This window comes from Staurois parvus, unplaced genomic scaffold (genome assembly GCF_062004578.1).
Source record: "Staurois parvus isolate SC_StPar_1 unplaced genomic scaffold, SC_StPar_1.0 ptg000022l, whole genome shotgun sequence".
Classification (NCBI taxonomy): Eukaryota; Metazoa; Chordata; class Amphibia; order Anura; family Ranidae; genus Staurois; species Staurois parvus.
Window position 1 is genome coordinate 1,034,563 of NW_028317818.1, and position 19,997 is coordinate 1,054,559.

A 19,997-nucleotide genomic window follows, 5' to 3' on the forward strand; every position below is an offset into this window, starting at 1 on the left:
TTAGGTGCACCCTGAAAACCCATCTCTTCAGGGAAGCCTACCCCAACCTCACCTAATTGCTGATCTACACTCTACACTCCTCCTACTACTCCATCCCCCACAGCCACTTCCTCCTGTACCACTATCCCCTCCCTCCTAGATTGTAAGCTTGAAAGAGTAGGGCCCTCGAACCCCTCGTGTTTTGTCTTGTTACTGTATTGTCTCATGTACTGTCCCCCACTATAATGTACAGCGCTGAGCAAACCTTTTGGCGCTATATAAATAATGTATAATAATAATAACCTTCATTGGAAACACCTGCACTCATATTACCGTAGGAGGGGTGTCACATAATTTTTCCATATAGTATGCGAGATTATCAGGTGTCCACAAACTTTTGATCATATAGTGTAACATTAAATGAAATCATGTTACTGCTACCCAGATGTTCTTTTATATGAACATTAGTAATTAGCTCTGCATGGTTTGAGATTACCAGATCCAGCAGAGCATCATTCCTAGTAGGGCCTCTATAAACTGCTGTACCATGAAATTGTCTTGTAATAGGTTTAGAAATGTTTGCCCTTTAACTGTTCCTGCAGTGCCATTACGCCAGGCAATTTCCAGGTAGTTAAAATCCCCCATTATTATCAGTGTCCCAGACCTTTCCATCTGTGCAAGGAGCAGAGTCTCCACCTCCTCATTAACACTGGGTGGCTTATAACAAACTCCAATTAGCACCTTTTTAGTATGCAAGCCCATGTGTAGTTCCTCCACTAATGCATAACCCTCACTGCACTCTCCATCAACCAGGTCCTCCTTCAAAACACTAGCTTTGAGATCACTTCTCACATACTTCTTTTTTCCTGGGTTTTTTTTTCATTCCACAGCTCCGATATCTCTCTGACGCACGGGGCCCACCACCTTCATTTTCCGGGGTTGGTGGCCTTTAGGACCGGGTATTGGGGCGTCGTGGCTATCCACCAGAGAATGGTGTGGTCGAGCTCTCTCCAGCCACCTTTTCTGGCTCCGCCTCTCGCTCATCGGTGGCGATGTTTGACATCACACCAGTGCCGGCGGGGTGGCACCGTGCAGCCAGGGAGGGGTAATTTTGGATGCCGTGGGTGGCGATAGGTTTGCAGTCTTCCACCTTAGTTTTTTGGATGCTAATTGGAGCATTTTCAAGCCTCACTGGGGGTATAAAATACCATTTTGAGAGCCCATGTACTACTTATGTAGTCAGTGGTGCCCTGTCTCAACAGACCTGGTATGTTATATATATATTTGTTTTTGGACAATTTTCTGAAAGAAATTGCTCACGATGTGAGCAGTCTCTCATGCTCTTCCTCTTAGATGCCTGTTTGTATTACAGGTATATAACATCGGTGAGATTCCTTTCCCCTCTGGGAGTTGAAGGCCGGGCCATTACTCGCTTACTTTGTATGCTCTTTACTACTACTGCACTCCTAGTAACTGATCCTTTCTGGCCCAAAATGTTTTTTTTTACCACTTATTAACTGTTTGGGATCCATGTAACATTACAACTTATTTACACTCTTTGTTTACATAGTACCATCTATATTGGTAATAGGGCAGCCTGATGGTCGCATTCTGGTGCCTGAGGAGGAACCCCTTCAGGAGACAAACTAAGCCACGGCCGGTTTCTTCTGTTACATCTCTTTCTTCTCTCCGTTTTTGTCTTGTGGGAATTATGGAACCACTGACTACATCCATCCAATGATTTTAATTCATTGGCGGCTTACTGTATATACTCTCTGCCCCTACATGGGGCCATGTAAGTGTATAGTAATGTCTCATTAAAATGCAATCATGTGGTCTGTCATGTTTATATAAAACTTGAGATATATATTGATATCTCTATTGTAGGAGTCCTGTTCTTGAGCACTTCTGAAGAAGAGATTGTGATTGGTCTCAAAACGCATCAAGTGCAAACACACGCATGATTCATTTGCATTCAATTATTGTAAAATCACTTCTGGTGATACAGCCATAATTTGTACCTATGTGTCTTTTTACGAGATTGTATAAATAAAACATGGTTCTCTTTTAATTATTTGTTAGAACATTTTTATTTCTAATGTGTGCCTTAAAAATCCCACTAACAAGAGGGTTTTTCTAGTGCACAGACACCCCCACCTTTCCTTTATACTCTGTCTATCCAAAAGCCAGGAATATTAATAGCCCAGTCATGTGAAGAATGAAGCCAAGATTCAGCAATACCCAGCATAGCAAACCTCTTCCATTTAAGTGCAAACCATCTTTAGCATATAGGTTGTACCCCAATGAAACGTTAGCCCAGTGCTCTAGAAACCTTTTTTACATCAGGTTTTTAGCTATGCATTCAGTTCTCTAATCTCCCCGTCTTTCCTGAGTTGCGAATGGCACAGGCAATATTTCAGAGAATATCACCTTGGAGGTCCTTCCTTCAACGATCACCATGTACTTGTATGAAAATGTACCCTGTTCTCTTTGTATTGCTTCCTTTGTGTGAAATCCCTGGTGTTCATGCCAGTTCCTCTGACTACACTAGGCATAAGAGCAAACCGTGGTCAGTCCTCCAGCTGCGCTGGAGAACAGCAGTGTGCTGCTGTTTGTCCTCCCCCATCTCTCTGTTCTTGGCTGCATAAGGGGCTTGAAGGGTAAAAAAAAAAAAGTTTTTTTTTTTTTAAAAAAAACACACAAATGTGTGTGTGTAGCCTTTCATGTTCATTCTAAACAGAATGGGTTGTTGTTCAAGGCGAGGGTTTACACGTTTAGCCGAAGACCAAAATGTTTATACTGCAGATTACCAGTCCGTAGCCTCCTAAGGACAGGAAGCATGTATTTTCTCAAGGCTACCAGTTGACAATAATGAGTAAAAAGCCTGAAAGAAAACAAATGTTGGCACCTCAAAAACACACACACGAAAAAAAAAAAAAAAATACGATGGAACCCAATCCTTGAGACCATAAACTTGGATGATAGTCTGCCTGAACCACCGAGATTTGGTGGAACAACAAGACCTGGCAAGATGCAATATATTTAATTTTATGTTTTGGGCTTAGGTATGCTTTAAATGGAGATCACCTCTGTGTATTCAAGGTGTGTCAAGTGATTATTGTGTAAATATAGGTCAAACTGAAAAGTCCAAATTCTGGTGAACTGGTATTGATGATTAACCGGTTATCCAACCTACATCATAAAAACAAAAATGAACTCCAAGTAGCTCAGTAAAAACCTTGACTCAAAAACAAGCCAAGGGATAGAGAAACAAAAATGTCAGTCAGATAAGAATACAGATAATACAGTTAAATCAATCCTATTTTCTCTCATCCAGTGAAGGACACAGAAAGACTAACCTTCCATATCAGTACAACTGAGGGGTGGGCAACACAGGGAAAATTTAATTGCCTGATGCTCAAAACATCTGAGGATCTGAGGTCCAAAGCTGGTATCACATGAAGCCATAAAATCTCCTGGTAGAACTTTAAGACCAGGCAGTAGCCTGGGAAACAGCTGCATGTTTTTGAAAAGGTGATGCACCCTTACGGAATCTATCTGGAACTCTATAAAGGGAATCTGTCTTCTGGAAAAAAATAGTGGCTAAAAGATATATTATCACTGCCCAAACCACATCCAGACAATGAAGGGAAATTTCCTTCAAGTGAACTGGAGGGTGACAGAATGGTAGAAGAACAATGTCCAGGGTAGAGGTGAATGGCAGGATATACCCTAGGCAAAAATTAAGTTCTTGGCCTCAACACTACTTTGCCAATATGCAAAACCAGGGATAAGGATAAGGTTGCCGATCAAGGAGTAGACACGTGCAGTTAATTTTCTTCTGAATTGAAATTTGGACAAATTTTTTGTTATTTGGTAATTCGGATGCATCTGAATTTCCAAATTACAATAGTAATAAACAAACGAATACGAAATAACGAAACAAAAAACATTGTCCAAAATTCAAATCAAATTTGAAACCAAATTAAAAATATAAACATATTGCTGATTTCCCTCAAAAACTGTGTGTATTCGTGTTAGAATATAGCAGACCTGAAAATTCCATTTTTGAAAAAAAATAGAATATAAAAGAATAGATTATAAAAGATTAGAATAGAAAATAAAATAAAGGAATAGTATAGAAAAGAATAGGATAGAAAAAAATTGAGTAGATTTGAACAGAATAGAATAAAATAGAAAGAATATAGCAATATTAACATTTTTAAAAATAGAAAAGAATAAAACAGAATAGAAAAGAATAGAGTAAAACAAAATAGAACAGAAAATGAAGGAATAGAATAGAAAATGAAGGAATAGAAAAGAATAAAAAAAGAATAGATTAGAATACAACTGAATAGAAAATAAAGGAATAGAATAGAAAAGAGTAAAACTGAACAGAATAGGAAAGAACAGGAAAGAAAAAATAAAATAGAATATAGCCACTTTCCAAAAACTGAATTTAAATAGGACTGAATGGAATAGAAAAAAAAAAACAAAAACAAACAAAATAGAATAGAAACAAGTAAAATACAATAGAATAAAAGAGAACAGAAAATAAAGGAATAGAATAGATTAGAGATTAGAACAGAATAAAAATAGCATTGAAAATAAAATAAAAGAATAGCACAGAAAAAAAAAAAGGTATAAAATAGAAAGAATATAACCATCTTCTAAAATTCAAATAGAATAAATTTGAATGCTGATTTGATACTTTTTGTTTCGGTCACAATTCGAAAACGAATAAATGAATTCTGAAAACGAACACATTTAACAAATTTAACCAAACAAATTTATTTAAATAACGAATTGAAACAAAATTTTTTTGTCTTGCATGTGTACGATCTAGACACTCGCCTCAGCAGAGGACAGATGCAGTGTGATCTCATTCACGTGAATGGATTGAGTTTGGCAAGTACTATCAGGTTACTGCTGAGGCATGTACACACACCCACAGCCGTTGTCTTTTGCGGGCTACGTGGGAGCAGTAAAACTGACCCCAACAACAAGTGTAAGCTTTAGCCTTAAAGTGGTAGTAAACTCGCTATACTAACTTGTACCTACAGGTAAGCTTACAATCAGGCTTACCTGTAGGTACAATGAATATCTATTGAAACGTGCACCGTTTAGGAGATACTCATATCGGCAATCACCACGAATGTGCATTGATGCTCTGCATTCAAGGTACACAGTATGCTACAGAATGCAGAGTGCCGTACTGAATCTTCTGGGCATGTGCAGGAGTGACATCATCGCAGCCCCAGCTATTTAAATGGCTGAAGCCCACAAACATGGAAGGAAGACCAGGTGAAGATGGAAGTCTGTCAATGGTGCATACTATCACATTATGGCATAAGCCTGCAGGGAGCCCTTTTTTGGCGGTTTACCACCACTGTAAGACTTAAGATGCTCCTGTCCTTTAGAACCTGGGCTTTCAACAGCCATGCCCAATAAAGCAAGCAATTGTAAAGCAGGATGGCAAATTGGTCCTTAGGACAGAAGATCCCAATAATCTGGCAGAGCCCATGGAGTGCCTGCCAGGAATCTTACCAAAAACATTGGGACCAGTCTGAAGCAATGAGGATCACTGAAGTGTCTCAGGGGTAAGCTCATCAGTCATAAAATAGATATTTTCTGCAGTCACTGGCTTTCACACTGCTAAGGCAGTGGGCAAATCAGAATCTGCAGGAAAGAGCACTTATGGCCTATAGATTCCGTCATATAAATATAGGTCAGAAAATAGGTGATGCGGGTCAAAGATTGAATGACTGTGATCAAACCTGAGCTGAGGGGGTCCAACCACACATGGCAAGAGTCAAAGAGAACTCTCAATACATAAAAGAGAATGACACGTTTCCAGTGGACACGCTGCAAACAACCTTGAAGAAATTAGTAGAATGTGAGCTGTGGCACCAATACTGTCCTCTCATTATGCATACTGTGTGAAAGGGAACAAAAACATAATGGGGTTTTCTCAAATATGACAGCAAAAGTGGAAATACTGTTAAACCAACTGCAGACTCTGGGAGTGGTAGACACTCCCCAAAAAAATATGTCATCATTGTAGGACGTGTTTAACATGTCCAGTCCTTCTGCACTGCTAACAGGACCTCCCCTGTCCCAGTACTCGGCAATTCAGCTGTGATTAATCAAAGCTTCATTGCCAAGTACACAGAAAGTTCTGACAGCTGGAGCTATCAAAAGAGCAGTCTGGCAATGTTTGTCCACAACATTACTCAACCATCAAAAGGCATGAACTTTGATCTGCAGATGAAGTCAGTTAATGCAACCAGACAAGTTAAAAAAGAAAGGAAAAAAAAAGTGTTTTTTTTAAATTAAATATTCCTTTGTTTAACCCAGGGGTGGGCAAACTTTTTGACTTGAGGGCCGCAATGGGTTCATATATTGGACCCGGGGGCCGGACCAAGAGTAGATGAATGATGTGTATGTGTCATCCATAGTAAGTATAGTAATATTCCCCCATAGTAAGCATAGTAATTAATCCCCCATATAGTAATTCATCCCCCATATAGTAATTCATCCCCCATATAGTAATTCATCCCCCATATAGTAATTCACCCCCCATATAGTAATTCATCCACCATAGTAATTCATCCCCCATATAGTAATTCATCCCCCATATAGTAATTCATCCCCCCTATAGTAATTCATCCCCCCCATAGTAATTCATCCCCCACATAGTAATTCATCCCCCACATAGTAATTCATCCCCCACATAGTAATTCATCCCCCACATAGTAATTCATCCCCCACATAGTAATTCATCCCCCCTATAGTAATTCATCCCCCATATAGTAATTCATCCCCCATAGTAATTCATCCCCCATATAGTAATTCATCCCCCATATAGTAATTCATCCCCCCTATAGTAATTCATTCCCCATGTCCCCCCTGTGTCAATTCACTTACCTTTGTTCCTCTCGCCGTGTTCCCGCGCCGCTCCGGTGTAGCATGAAAATCTGTCTCCTATGAGGATCTGTCCCCCTCGACGTATCTGCGCATGTGCCAGTTTCAGGCATTAGCACCCGATCGGCGATCTTCGGCACATGTGCAGATACGTCGAGGGGGACAGATCCTCATAGGAGACAGATTTTCATGCTACACCGGTCTTCAGGGCGGACTGTGAGAGGAGCCTAGCGGGAGCCTAGCTCCGCGGGCCGGATTAAAAGGTCCGCCGGGCCGTATACGGCCCGCGGGCCGTAGTTTGCCCATTGCTGGTTTAACCTCTTGCTAACCATTATCTGAATCTGATCAGCACGAATAAATTCCTTATTCTCCATTCAATTATTGTTTTCTTGCAGATTTTTTTTTGTTAGTTTCTATTTTATCAGCTAATAAGAACATATCTTTTTTTTTTTTTTTTGCTTGTTAATGTTTACACCTTTCACATATATTTACAAAATTTCACATTTATGAAAAAAAAAAAAAAAAAAAAGCAAAATTGGAAAAAAACTCACTTTACTTCATTTCTGAATAGCTTTGCAATGCTTTGTACCAGAATTGTAATTTTAGTGTCATTTTAAACAGGACAAATTACAGAATAAAATGTGAACATTTTATGTGCAGTAGCACTATTTATTGTTAAATACTGCTAAAAAAAAAAAATGCGCGTTTGTTACATTTAATTGTGTAAGGATTGCGGAAAAAAAAGTAATTGTTGCATGACAATATTCACACAAAAAAAAAAAAAAAAAAAAACAGCCTCGTTTGTCCATAAAAACAAAATAAAAACAAAAACAGTACATGTATTACATTTTTATCTTAAGTAATGAGAAAGTTATTGCCGAATTAACAAGCCCATAGCAGAAATGTGAAAAATTGCTCTGGTCCATAGGGGGTGAACCGGGGTGAGTGGCGAAGTGATTAAATTCTATTAAACTTGTAGGTTACCATACAAACATTTTAGAAAGCATGAGGAAATTTATATGCCACATGTTGGGGAACATTCCTTTTGAGCAGCGTATTTGTGTAAAATGGATTTTAATCACTGAAAAGTAACATGACTTACTGGCACACTTGACAAGTTACATCAGATTGGAGGCCTCCTGTGAAAATTTGGTCTATGATACAGTTACAGTGGTTCGGATTGTTGGCCTTTTTTCCATTGTCATCACCTAAAAACAGAAAAACAGGTAAATACTGAAAACAACAAAAAACTGTCTTTAGATATGCTTACAAACTGTATTCTGACTGTATTTATTTTGCAAAGTTACACTACAGTCATTTATTCCTGTTTCACCTTTACAGACAGTCTTCTGCCTGCTCAAAAAGACCACAAATACGTAACTGTGATAATGCTGATTTACCGGTACTATTCCATCAGCCCAGTGGAGGTAATGAATCAACATATAAAGGTGTAAATCTAAGCCAGAAAAATGGGCCCGATTTCCCCCCCCCCCCCTTACAACCGAAGATAAAGCATGCACACCCACCATATGGGCCCGATTCCCCCCCTACAACCAAAGATAAAGCCTGCACACCCACCCATACAAAAACTACCTTAAAAACAAATAAAATCAGCACAAGGGACATTACTTAATGATGTGTGTCCCTAGTGCTGCTATGTCCTCCTTTCACCAAAATCTTACTTTTGCAATGTCACCCTACTTCCATAACATTTTTGGGTGCGGCGAGAGTTAACAGAACTAGCGGGCTGTAATGAGCACTCAGCAAGAGAGCCCAACTATACCCGCCCTTTCCGCCCAGCTGTTCCATTCATAGCTGTTGCTAAAACTTCTATAAAACTAAAACAGCATTTATGAATGGACGACCGGCAGATGGTTTGCGCCTTATATCCAAAGATAATGGTCCATTCATAGAAGCTGTTGTAACGGCTTCTATGAATAGAACAGCTGGGTGGAAATGAGGGCCAAAGGATGATACAGCAGTGCCCAGGACACACTGGTGATTTTTATATTTTTGGAAAAACTTAGGCTCTTTTTTCTCTTCCTGTCACCCTTCCAGCACCTATAATCCCTAGGTTTGGTGAGCATTATTCATAGCATAGGGTATAATATAACCTATGCTTTACAGTAGGGTAAGCACAGTGAATTATTCATTACAAATCTCTCCTTTACAAATCTACTACGACTGGCAACCACTGCAACCTGCCAGGAAACAGGAGAGATCTTAGAAGTCTAGCTAAGACTAAGGGTGGTCCTGGCAGAAAATTGTTAGCTCAACAATGCCTGAATCCAATAAGATGAAATCACTGCTCAGGTATTTTGACAGCTGGCAGTGCCACTGGGAAGATTCCTCTATCCACACTATTTAGCATAGGCTGAAAAACTAAATCTATACGTGTGGCCAGCTTTTCTCCTGAAAGATAACTCTCTCTCTCTTTACCGGTCTCCATCTATCTAAATAGAAAAGACTTTACAATTTCTCAATTTTCAGGGGCCAGACCTAGAGAGACAACGAGCAGAAGAAAACATAATAAAAAACATGTTGCAGGAAAAGTTTAGCAGATATGCCAAGTGTAGCTGTCCTCCAGAAATGCAAGCACATTCATACTTGAAGAACTGATGTGCTGCGCACTCAGCTAGAAGTGAAATGATGTGTGCGAGTTGCATAGAGGACATCAATACTGGAGTTCTCCTGAATTTCACCAGATTTCTAAACTCACATTAACCACTTCGTGTCTGGACACTTTTACCCCCTTCCTGTCCAGGCCAATTTTCAGCGCTATCACGCTTTGAATGACAATTGCGCGGTCATACAACACTGTACCCATATGATTTTTTTTGCATTTATTTGAGACAGATAAAGCTTTATTTTGGTGGTATTTAACCACTAGCCTACAGGGCACTTATACCCCCTTCCTGCCCAGGCCAATTTCCAGCTTTCAGCACTGTCACACTTTAAATGACAATTGTGCGGTCATGCAAACTGTACCCATATGACATTTTTATCATTTTTTTGAGACAGATAGAGCTTTCTGTTGGTGGTATTTAATCACCTCTGGGATTTTTATTTTTTCTTAAACAAACCAAAAACCACTGAAAATTTTGTAAATAAGTGATTTTTCTCCTTCACTGATGTGCGCTAATGAGGCTGCACTGATGGACACTGATAGGTTGTACTAATGGGCATTGACAGGCATCACTGATGGGCACTGAAAGGCAGCACTGATACATGACACTGATAGGCGGCGCTGATAGGCAGCACTGACTGGCACTGTTAGGCGGCACTGATGGGTGACATTGAAAGGCAGCTCAGATGGGCACTGATATGTGGCACTGGCACTGATGAGCACTGACAGTTGGCACTTCTGGGGCCACACTGATCATCAGTGCCCTGATGATCAGTGTACATGTCCCCTCCGCGGAAAGCCGATTACCGGCTCTCCTCTCGACCTGTCAGTGTGACAGCTCGAGAGGAGAGAAATGCCGATAACCGGCATTTCTGTGTTTACATGTGATCAGCTGGGATTGGACACAGCTGATCACATGACCGAGCTGACATCTTCGGCTCTTGCCGTGATCCGCTGTGTCACAGGGACACAGCGGACCGGCGATCGCTGTGCTGCGCGCTCCCTGCGCCGTGCATGCGCAGTGAGAATGGCAGGACGTCATATGATGTCCTATCAGAACGAGAGAACCACCTTAAGCCCGTGATTGTACTATAGGGCGGGCGGAACGTGGTTAATCACCACTGGGATTTTAATTTTTTTTGCTATATAAATGAAAAAGTCCAAAAACTTTGGGGGAAAAAAAAAAAAAGTGTTTTTCTTATAAAATTTTGCAAATAAATAATATTTAATCATAAATCTTGTCCAAAACGTATTCAGTTATCTTTTTAGTAAAAAAAATAAAATAAAAAAAAAAAAAAAATCAACCCAAATTAGTTTATAACCAACAAAAATAATTTTTGACACTGTACTACTTATGGGGGGTGATGAAGATTTTTTTTTTTTTTTTTACACTGATTGCTTTTAGCAATCATTTCTCCTCTCTGGCTGCATTCTTGCAGCCATTGAGAAACACTGTGTGAGCTGTGATTGGTCACAGCTTGTCACATGGTACAAGGCTGTTGTGAATAGCCTTGTACCATGTGACCTCTGTGATCATTCACAGATTTCACACGTAGTAAGCAATGATGAGAGAAGTGACATCTTGCTTACTTCACTGCATGTGATCACCGATTGGCCAATCGGTGATCACATGATCGGGACCTCGCACAGAGGTCCCGTGCGACGATCGGTGTTCAACTGTGTCCTCCGGATCGCGGTGCTGTGCACTCCCAGGAAGCACGCACAAACGGCCGGACGGGAGGTGGTTAATCTATATGAACAGTATGTAGGTTTTAAAAATTCAATACTCAACATTGAAAGACACACACAAAAAAAAAAGAAATCTTGAAAACATTACTTTACCCTCTGCTCAGCTCTTTATTGAACTATGCCACTGGTCCTCTTCTGGGTTGAATGATTCCAACCACTATCAAAAACGCACTTCGTGGAGGCCATCAATGACAAAACCCCTTTCCCCCTAGGATGGTTCTCCACTCCCTATGGATGCCTGGACTCATAGGAGAATACCACAAAAAACGATGCATGCACATCATAATGGCAGCATTATTTTATTTAGCAGAGAGGACTCCCACCGCTAAAAAAAAAAAAAAAAAAAAAGAAGAGCGAGGGCCCTTACTTGTCACACAACCAACCAGTAAACACGTAGAATTATGTATGTTTAAAAAAAAAAAAAAAAAAAAAAGTATATAGTATATTTATTTATTTCAGGTACTTATATAGCGCCGTCAATTTATGCAGCGCTTTACATACAGTATATATTGTACATTTCACATCAGTCCCTAACCCTCAAGGGGTGTACAATCTAAAAGTCCCTAACTCACATTCCTACATATACATACTAGGGCTAATTTAGACAGGAGTCAATTAACCCACCAGCATGTCTTTGGAGTGTGGGAGAAAACCGGAATACCCAGAGGAAACCCACGCAGTCACAGGGAGAACATGCAAACTCCAGGCAGGTGATGCCGTGGCTGGGATTCGAACCAACGACCCTAGTACTGCCAGGTGGAAGTGCTAACCATTTAGCCACTGTATATGTGAACCAGTAGAGAATGAGAATATGCTCACCTTTGCAATGTCTGTGCAGTACATCTAATGCAGCAATTAGAAACTCATGTGCATCCTGTTGCTCGTACCCTGCTAAATGCCGTGCATGTGTCCATACAAGATGCAGTAGCCTATATGGAATGTGTGGAGATCGATGCCCAGAGTAAAACTAATAAAAGAGAAAAAAATTAATTACAGAAAGAATGCAATAAAAACAGTACTCAAGACATGACTTAAAGTGTTACTAAACCCACAACAGTAAAATCAGTTTATATATGCATTAAAGCATGCTTGTTATACTCACTGTGGAACTTAAGGGGTTCATCCTCTGCATTGTGTAAAAATGGTGTTTGATCCTGATTTCTCTGATCCTCCCCTTCTTCCAGTGCCCCCGCTTATCTCCTGATAAGACATGTCTCTGGAGACACTCTGGCATGACATGTTCAGTTTGGTGTGTATTGCTAAAGAGGTTTTTCTTTTTCTTGCATGTGATCAGCACAGGGCCAATCAGCACTGTCCATACAGAAGTTAGTGGTTCTGCATCCTCCTAGAGCAGAAAGAAAACTCCTCCTACAAGCTTTAACCAGTGCTCTGCTGAACACTAATGGAAGTCACAAGACTGCTCTAACTGCTGATGAAAAAGGTATTTAGCAGTTTATATTTACTAACATAATTGCATTTCCATGTTCTGTGTACTGTGGGAGACCAGATAGAGTGAATGCAGGGTCCTGGGTTTAGTAACACTTTAAAGATTATGTTTTTAAGCCTCTGCAATAAATGTGTTTGGACTTCAATGTTGCTACTATAGTCAAAACATTATAAATAGATACCTACATTTATCGTACTTCACCATAAAAAAACATTATATAGCATGGAAAAAAAAAAAAAAAAAGATTCCATCAAGAACAATAAAAGTGACTAATAAATCAATCCTTAAAGTAGAAGTAAACCCTTTGGGTCGGTTCACACCATAGAAAAGCAGTCCAAACGTATGACCATCTGTCCGCCAACTGAAGTTCCGCAGAGGATGGGTGATGCAACAGGACAATGACCCAAAGCATACAAGTAATTCAACAAAACAATGGCTGCAACAGCACAGAATACGCCTTCTGGAGTGGCCCAGTCAGAGTCCTGACCTCAACCCGATTGAAATGCTGTGGCATGACCTTAAGAGAGCGATTCACACCAGACATCCCAAGAATATTGCTACACTGAAACAGTTTTGTGAAGAGGAGTGGTCCAAAATGACTCCAGATCGTTGTGCAGGTCTGATCTGCAACTACAGGAAACGTTTGGTTGAGGTTATTGCTGCCAAAGGAGGGTCAACCAGTTATTAAGTCCAAAGGTTCACATACTTTTTCCTCCCTGCACTGTGAATGTTTACATGTTATGTGCAATTAAACCATGGTAACATCTAACGTTTGTGTAGTATTATGTTCAGCAGACTGTGTTCTTCTATTGTTGTGACTTAGATGACGTTCAGAGCACATTTTATGCCCAATTCATGCAAAACTCCACATAATCCCAAGGGGTTCACATACGTTTTCTTGCAAGTGTGTGTGTGTGTGTGTATATATATATATATATATATATATATATACATATACATACACACACATACATACATATACACACACACACACACACACACACACACACACACACACACACACACACACATATATGCATCTTCTTAAAGTGCTCCATGATCCAAAAATACCAACAGTGACTAGTGCTCTTCAATCCGTGACCCCCTATTTTGGCCACACTCACCAGAATAGATCGACCCTTTGCTCCCACAACTGGATCAAACAATGCTTTGATGGTAGATAATGATGATATCTTCCTTCTTTCCTTTACTTCAAGTCCTGCAGTCAACATATTCTATGGTCTTGAGAAGTACAGCCAAAGATTTTATGGCTGTACTTCTCATGTGGATCACAGGAGTGTAGTTTGTTCTGCATTCCTGTGACCTGTTTTCAACTGACAGCAGACTGAAGTCTGATGTCACTCAGCCGGTCCAGGCTGGGGAACGATTCAGACTTCACAGAGTCTGGAACGGCACCCAGCACAGCCTCTCAGCAAAGCGTTGAGAGCCTGAGCCAGTCGCTCCCTCCACAGCACAGCGCTCCAGCAGACAGCGGTGACTGACAGTCCTGCTCTCTACTCAAAGCTCTCACCCTTAGAGCCGCCGGGGGACAGATGAAGTATCGGACCAATGCTTCATCCACCTAGGTAATGATCATGGGTAAAAAAGAAAAAAAAAAAAAAATACAGCCCCATACTTTTCTTTTAAGGAAATCGAAAGAATAGAGGAGGTCCCCATAGTGTAATACTGCTTTTATTATAATATTAATTAAAAGCAATGCACTTACAATATATCATAAACAACGTGCTTCAACTTGCTGGGCAAGTAGGATAACCTCAGAGCGCCACTGCTTGCGTAAGCCCCGTCTAACACACATTTCACCCCTCCCACTTGGTGTCTTCAGAGACAGGGAGGAGTTTCCGGTTTCACAAACTGGTCTAATATACCATGTATGCTCCCCCTCTTCTGAAACAAGGACCTCTGGAGATTACTTGGAACTGGAGCTTGCACTAAAAGCATAAGCTAATGCTTAGGCAATCAAATAGAAAAATAGCAATTAATCTTATAATAAAAGCAATATTACGCTATGGGGGCCTCCTTTCTCCTTTGAATTTCCTTAAGACAGTAGGATATGTTGAGTGCATGATCTGAAGTAAAGGAAAGAAGGGAGATACCAATTATCTACCACCAGACAAAGCGTTATTTGACCTAGTTGCGAGAGGAAAGGGCCCATCTAATCTGGTGAGTGTGGCAAAAAAAAGGGGGGTCACGGATTGAAGAGCACTTGTCACTATTGGTATTTTTGGAGCACAGAGCACTTTAAGAGGACATATATAAAGAATATCCAAAGTGTCCAAATAAACTTTCAATCCATGGTGATGTAAACGTGATTAGTGTAAAGTACTCTGCTCAAATAACACACATTCACAGTCCCGTCCCCCCCCCCGCACACGCACGCACACACACCTCAAAAACACGAGCAAAAAAAGGAACACTTTGAATGCACATCAGATCTCCATGGGGAAAAATATCATGCTGGATATCTATACTGGTATGGACTGGGTAATGTGTTAGGAATGCAAGGATCGTTTGATTTTTAGGTGTGTCTTTGAATTGAGTCCTCTGTAGGTTGATAATTTTCATTTCCATCAAAGTGAAATGATGGAGCAGGCTAGTCAATTTTGCTGAAATTTCACTGCAGCAACTCAAAATGGTAGTCAGTAGTTTGTATGGCCCCCACGTGCTTGTATGCATGCCTGACAACGATGGGGCACGCTCCTAATGAGACAACAAATGGTGTCCTGGGGTATTTCCTCCCAGATCTGGACTAGGGCATCACTGAGCTCCTGGACAGTCTGAAGTGCAACCTGGCCCAGAGGTGTTGGATTTAGGTCAGGCAAGCGTGGGGGCCATATAATGGTATAAATTCCTTCATCCTCCAGGAACTGCCTGCATACTCTCGCCACATGAAGCCGGGCATTGTCGTGCACAAGAAGGAACCCAGGACCCACTGCACCAGCGTAGGGTCTGACAATGGGTCCAAGGATCTCATCCCGATACCTAATGGCAGTCACGGTGCCATTCTCTAGCCTGTAGAGGTCTGTTCGACCCTCCATGGATATGCCTCCCCAGACCATCACTGGCTCACCACCAAAATGGTCATGCTGAACGATCTTACAGGCAGCATAACATTCTCCATGGCTTCTCCAGACCCTTTCACATCCCTCACAGGTACTCAGGGTGAACCTGCTCTCATCTGTGAAAAGCACAGGGCACCAGTGGCAGACCTGCCAATTCTGGTGTTCAATGGCAAATGAAATCGAGCTCTATGGTGCCGAGCAAGAAGCACAGGGCCCACTAGAGGACGTCGCGCCCTCAGGCCACCCTCATGAAGTCTGTTTGATTGGTCAGAGATATTCACACCGGTGGCCTGCTGGAGGTCATTTTATAGGGCTCTGGCAGTGCTCATCCTGTTCCTCCTTGCCCAAAGGAGCAGATGCCGTTCCTGCTGATGGGTTAAAGACTTTCTACGGGGCTGTCCAGCTCTCCCAGAGTAACTGCCTGTCTCCTGGAATCTCTTCCATGTTCTTGAGACTGAGAGACAAAGCAAACCTTCTGGCAATGGCATGTATTGATGTGCCATCCTGGAGTTTTGGGGGTAGTCTCATTGCTGCCCGTATAGTGCACCTGTTAATTTCGTTAACACCAAAGCAGTTGAAACTGATTAACAACCCCCTCTGCTACTTAACTGACCAGATCAATATCCCAGAAGTTTAACTGACTTGATGTTCTACTCTGATTAAAAAAAAAAGTGTTCCTTTCATTTGTTTGAGCAGTGTATGTATATATACAGTGGATATAAAAAGTCTACACACCCCTGTTAAAATGTCAGGTTTCTGTGATGTAAAAAAATGAGACGATAAATCATTTCAAAACTTTTCCACATTTAATGTGCCTTACCTGTACAACTCAGTTAAGAAAAACAAACAGAAATCTTTTAAGTGGAAGGAAGTAAAAATAAAAAAAAACTAAAATAATATGGTTGAATACGTGTGCACACCCTTTTATAACTGGGGATGCAGCTGTGTTCAGAATTAAGCAATCACATTTAAAATCATGTTAAATAGAAGTCAGTACACACTTCCCATCATTTAAAGTGTCTCTGATTAACCCCAAATAAAGTTCAGCTGTTCTAGCACAGAGCACTTTCAACTAATCACGTTTCACCATGGATTGAGATTTTATTTGGACACTTTGGATATTGTTTATATATTTTTTGTGGATACTTTGGATAATCTTTGTACACTGTTTAAAATTTTTTTTGGAGTAATAATCGCATACACTTGGACAGCTGCAACAGTTTTGACACTATTTTAGTTTGTATCGGAATAGCCAGAGCGCAATTCATTAATTTTTCTAATCAAGGACATGTGTTCCGTTGCATTTTTGGCGCATTTAGGTGCGTTTTACCACACTTCAGTATAATTCAGTGCACAAAAAATGCAGCAGTTTCTACTTTTTTTTTTTCTGGAATGCACTGGAACTGACCATACTGGTGTGAACTATGCTATTGGAAACCATATAAAAAACTTACTATCCATACGTTTCTGATACTTAAAAAAAACACAATGGACTGAATGTGGTATGAACCGGCCCTTTAACCATTAAAAGTATATTAACCATGAGAATGTCATTAAACATGACACATAAAAGCTATTTGAGAGGGAGTTTGTGTATTCCTTTTTATCTATTCAGCTGTGGTCACAAAGCCACTATATTCCCTTGTCCTTCTGAGAGCCACGGGTGGGGAATGGGGACTAGAAGCCACAGTCCATCAGGCTTTGTAGAGCTGAGTGAGGGTGTTTGTGTCAACCTGTGGCTTCACAGGTTATGGGACTTTAAGTACAAGGGCCTGTAGACCCCAGGCATAACGATGGGTCACAACCTGACAACACTATCACACATTTGCGTCTATGGTTAGCTTGGTTAGGAAAGAACAAGTCATCCTACATTGTAAAAGGTAATGGCAGGATCATCAAGTATTTAATCTGCATTTTAATTCATGAGTAAATAAAAAAGTTAGTATTGTATTCACAGGGAAGGACAGAAAAATGTAGTCTAATCTAATTTTAGATTCTAGGTTAAACACTTTAAGGATACATTTGGGCATCTGGCCCTGGTGCGAATGACAGCAGCAGGAATCTAATTCGTGCAACTGTTTTTGCCACCTGTGAGAGGCTAGCACTTCAATGACAGGTTGGCGGCGGCCATGGTGATCGCTGTCAGATGCACACAAAAGTGCAAAATACATGTATACAGTAATTCTCATCTAGGTGAGAACAGAGGTAGGGTGGGTTGGAACAGATTTTATTTTTCTCAATTAAAAAAAGTCAGCTTCTTACTTTTGCGGAGGACGGAAGGCTACATTTGTGAGCAAATGTGAGCATGTTAGAGAAAGAATGCTTTACAACTACACCACCCTATAAAATTATATAGCTCATCGATTATATGTTTAAATTCACAATAATTTAACTCAAAATACACAGTTACATTTTCTTATGAATGATCAATTGAATAAATAGCCTCTTATATAGAAAATCAATCACTTACATTCAATGGGAGAAATTTCCCTATATGCAGTTATTTGTTCAAATGATTGATTGAGGGAAAACAGGAATTCAGGCAGTGGGGTTATCATGTCAGGTAAAAGAAGATAGGACACTGGCAAAGATTAACAGTATACTAGTGCCAGGATTACCTCTCCTACTTTCAGCATGCCTCAGTTTTGCTGCAAAGCAGCACCAAGTCCATGATCATAATCATGATCTGTGTTCCTAATGAACTCAACGAAGATGGTTTTATAGTGAGTACAAAAATCCAATTTTTTGTTTGTTTACAAAAGGGACAAAATAATTTTGACACTGTTGGAACATCTAAAAACAGTCCATCTCAACAACACTACTAACAGGCCCACCAGAACAGAACTGGGAACTGCCTGCAGCCCAAGAGCTGCCTGAAGGACCTACACCTGAAGCTGAGAATGAGTCTCCTACCAGATAGAGGAACCTGTCAACATGACCAGATGAAGGGACACAGAGAACCAACTTGATGCTCAAGACCAAAAAAGAAAGAATCACCCACCAAAAACAGGATGAAAAACCAAAATTTCTCTTGAAACCATGTGGTCCACCAAAAACGGGCCTTTCCAAAATGGGTTCCGAGAAGGAACACAAAAACATTCAGGGGAAAAAGAGCAGCTGGTCTAAATGGAAGCGCTCTAGGTCTTTACACCCCTGATCCCCTAGAATCAAGGGATGCTTTTTATCCTTGTGTGTGTCATGATCTCATCCACAGGCTGTTGTCTGTGCGCCTTCCTTTCCACTGCAGCAGCCTCTGACAGACACTGGGAGGTGAAGATGTTTTTAGGCATAGTGTTAGATAGGAATTCTCCTTTCATTTTTTTTTCCCCTGGAGGGATACATTTTAGATATTCTATTACTTATAACTTGCAGCAGGATCTTATCTGGACCCGCCTGCTGACTATTCAGAAGAATACAGTGTCAGAGGTGGAATACTTCCTGCCCAACAAGAAAGAAGACACATACAGGTCCTAACCCCCCAATGCTTAACTGATGAGAACTGGAAGGCAAAGAGTTAACAGCAGGAAAAAATGGTGTGGCAAATAAAGACACCCCAAGCAGTCTGTCTTGCCAACTCAACCTCAACATCTCCAAAATATGCCCCTTCCTAACAAATGACACCACAAACCTAGTTCCCTCTCTGGTCATCTCTCACCTCGACTACTGCAACTCTCCTCCTGGGATTACCTTTTCATAGGCTAGCCCCCCTTCAGTCCATCTTAAATGCTCCTGTCAGGCTCATCCACCTTACCAAGCATTCCGCTGCTACTCTTCTCTACCAATCCCTCCACTGGCTTCACTCACCCAACAAATTAAATTCAAAATACTAAAACTACTTAAAAAGCCATCCACAACTCAACCACCAGCTACATCACTAACCTTGTCTCTAAATACCGACCTAATCATTCTCTACATTCCTCCCAAGACCTCCTGCTCTCTAGCTCTCTCGTCACCTCCTGCCATGCTCACCTCCAGGACTTTTCCCAAGCCTCTCCTATCCTAAAGAAATCTCTACTCCAATCTGACCATCATCTACTCTGTTTGCTTTTAGACGATCCCTGAAAACCCTCCTCTTTAGAGAAGCTTGTTCTGTCCTCACCTATAGTTTTATTTTCGCTATCAGCTCACCCCCCACAGCTATTACCTTTTATATCACTTGACCCTCCCCTCCAAGACTGTAAATTCTAATGAG

At 40.8% G+C, this 19,997-nt stretch overlaps 1 protein-coding gene across 3 annotated transcripts in view; it reads right to left on the minus strand.

Annotated features, from left to right (window-relative positions):
- Window positions 1-19,997, minus strand: part of LOC149472138 (ubiquitin carboxyl-terminal hydrolase 22-A) — a 154,158-nt gene that overhangs the window by 46,504 nt on the left and 87,657 nt on the right. For all 3 annotated transcript variants that reach the window (XM_089691529.1, XM_089691515.1, XM_089691521.1), the window contains exons 8-9: window positions 12,098-12,245; window positions 8,006-8,111 (exon numbers count right to left, since the gene is read on the minus strand). In XM_089691529.1, coding sequence (XP_089547655.1) covers window positions 8,006-8,111; window positions 12,098-12,245 — 254 coding nt within the window. The remainder of the gene's footprint in view (window positions 1-8,005; window positions 8,112-12,097; window positions 12,246-19,997) is intronic.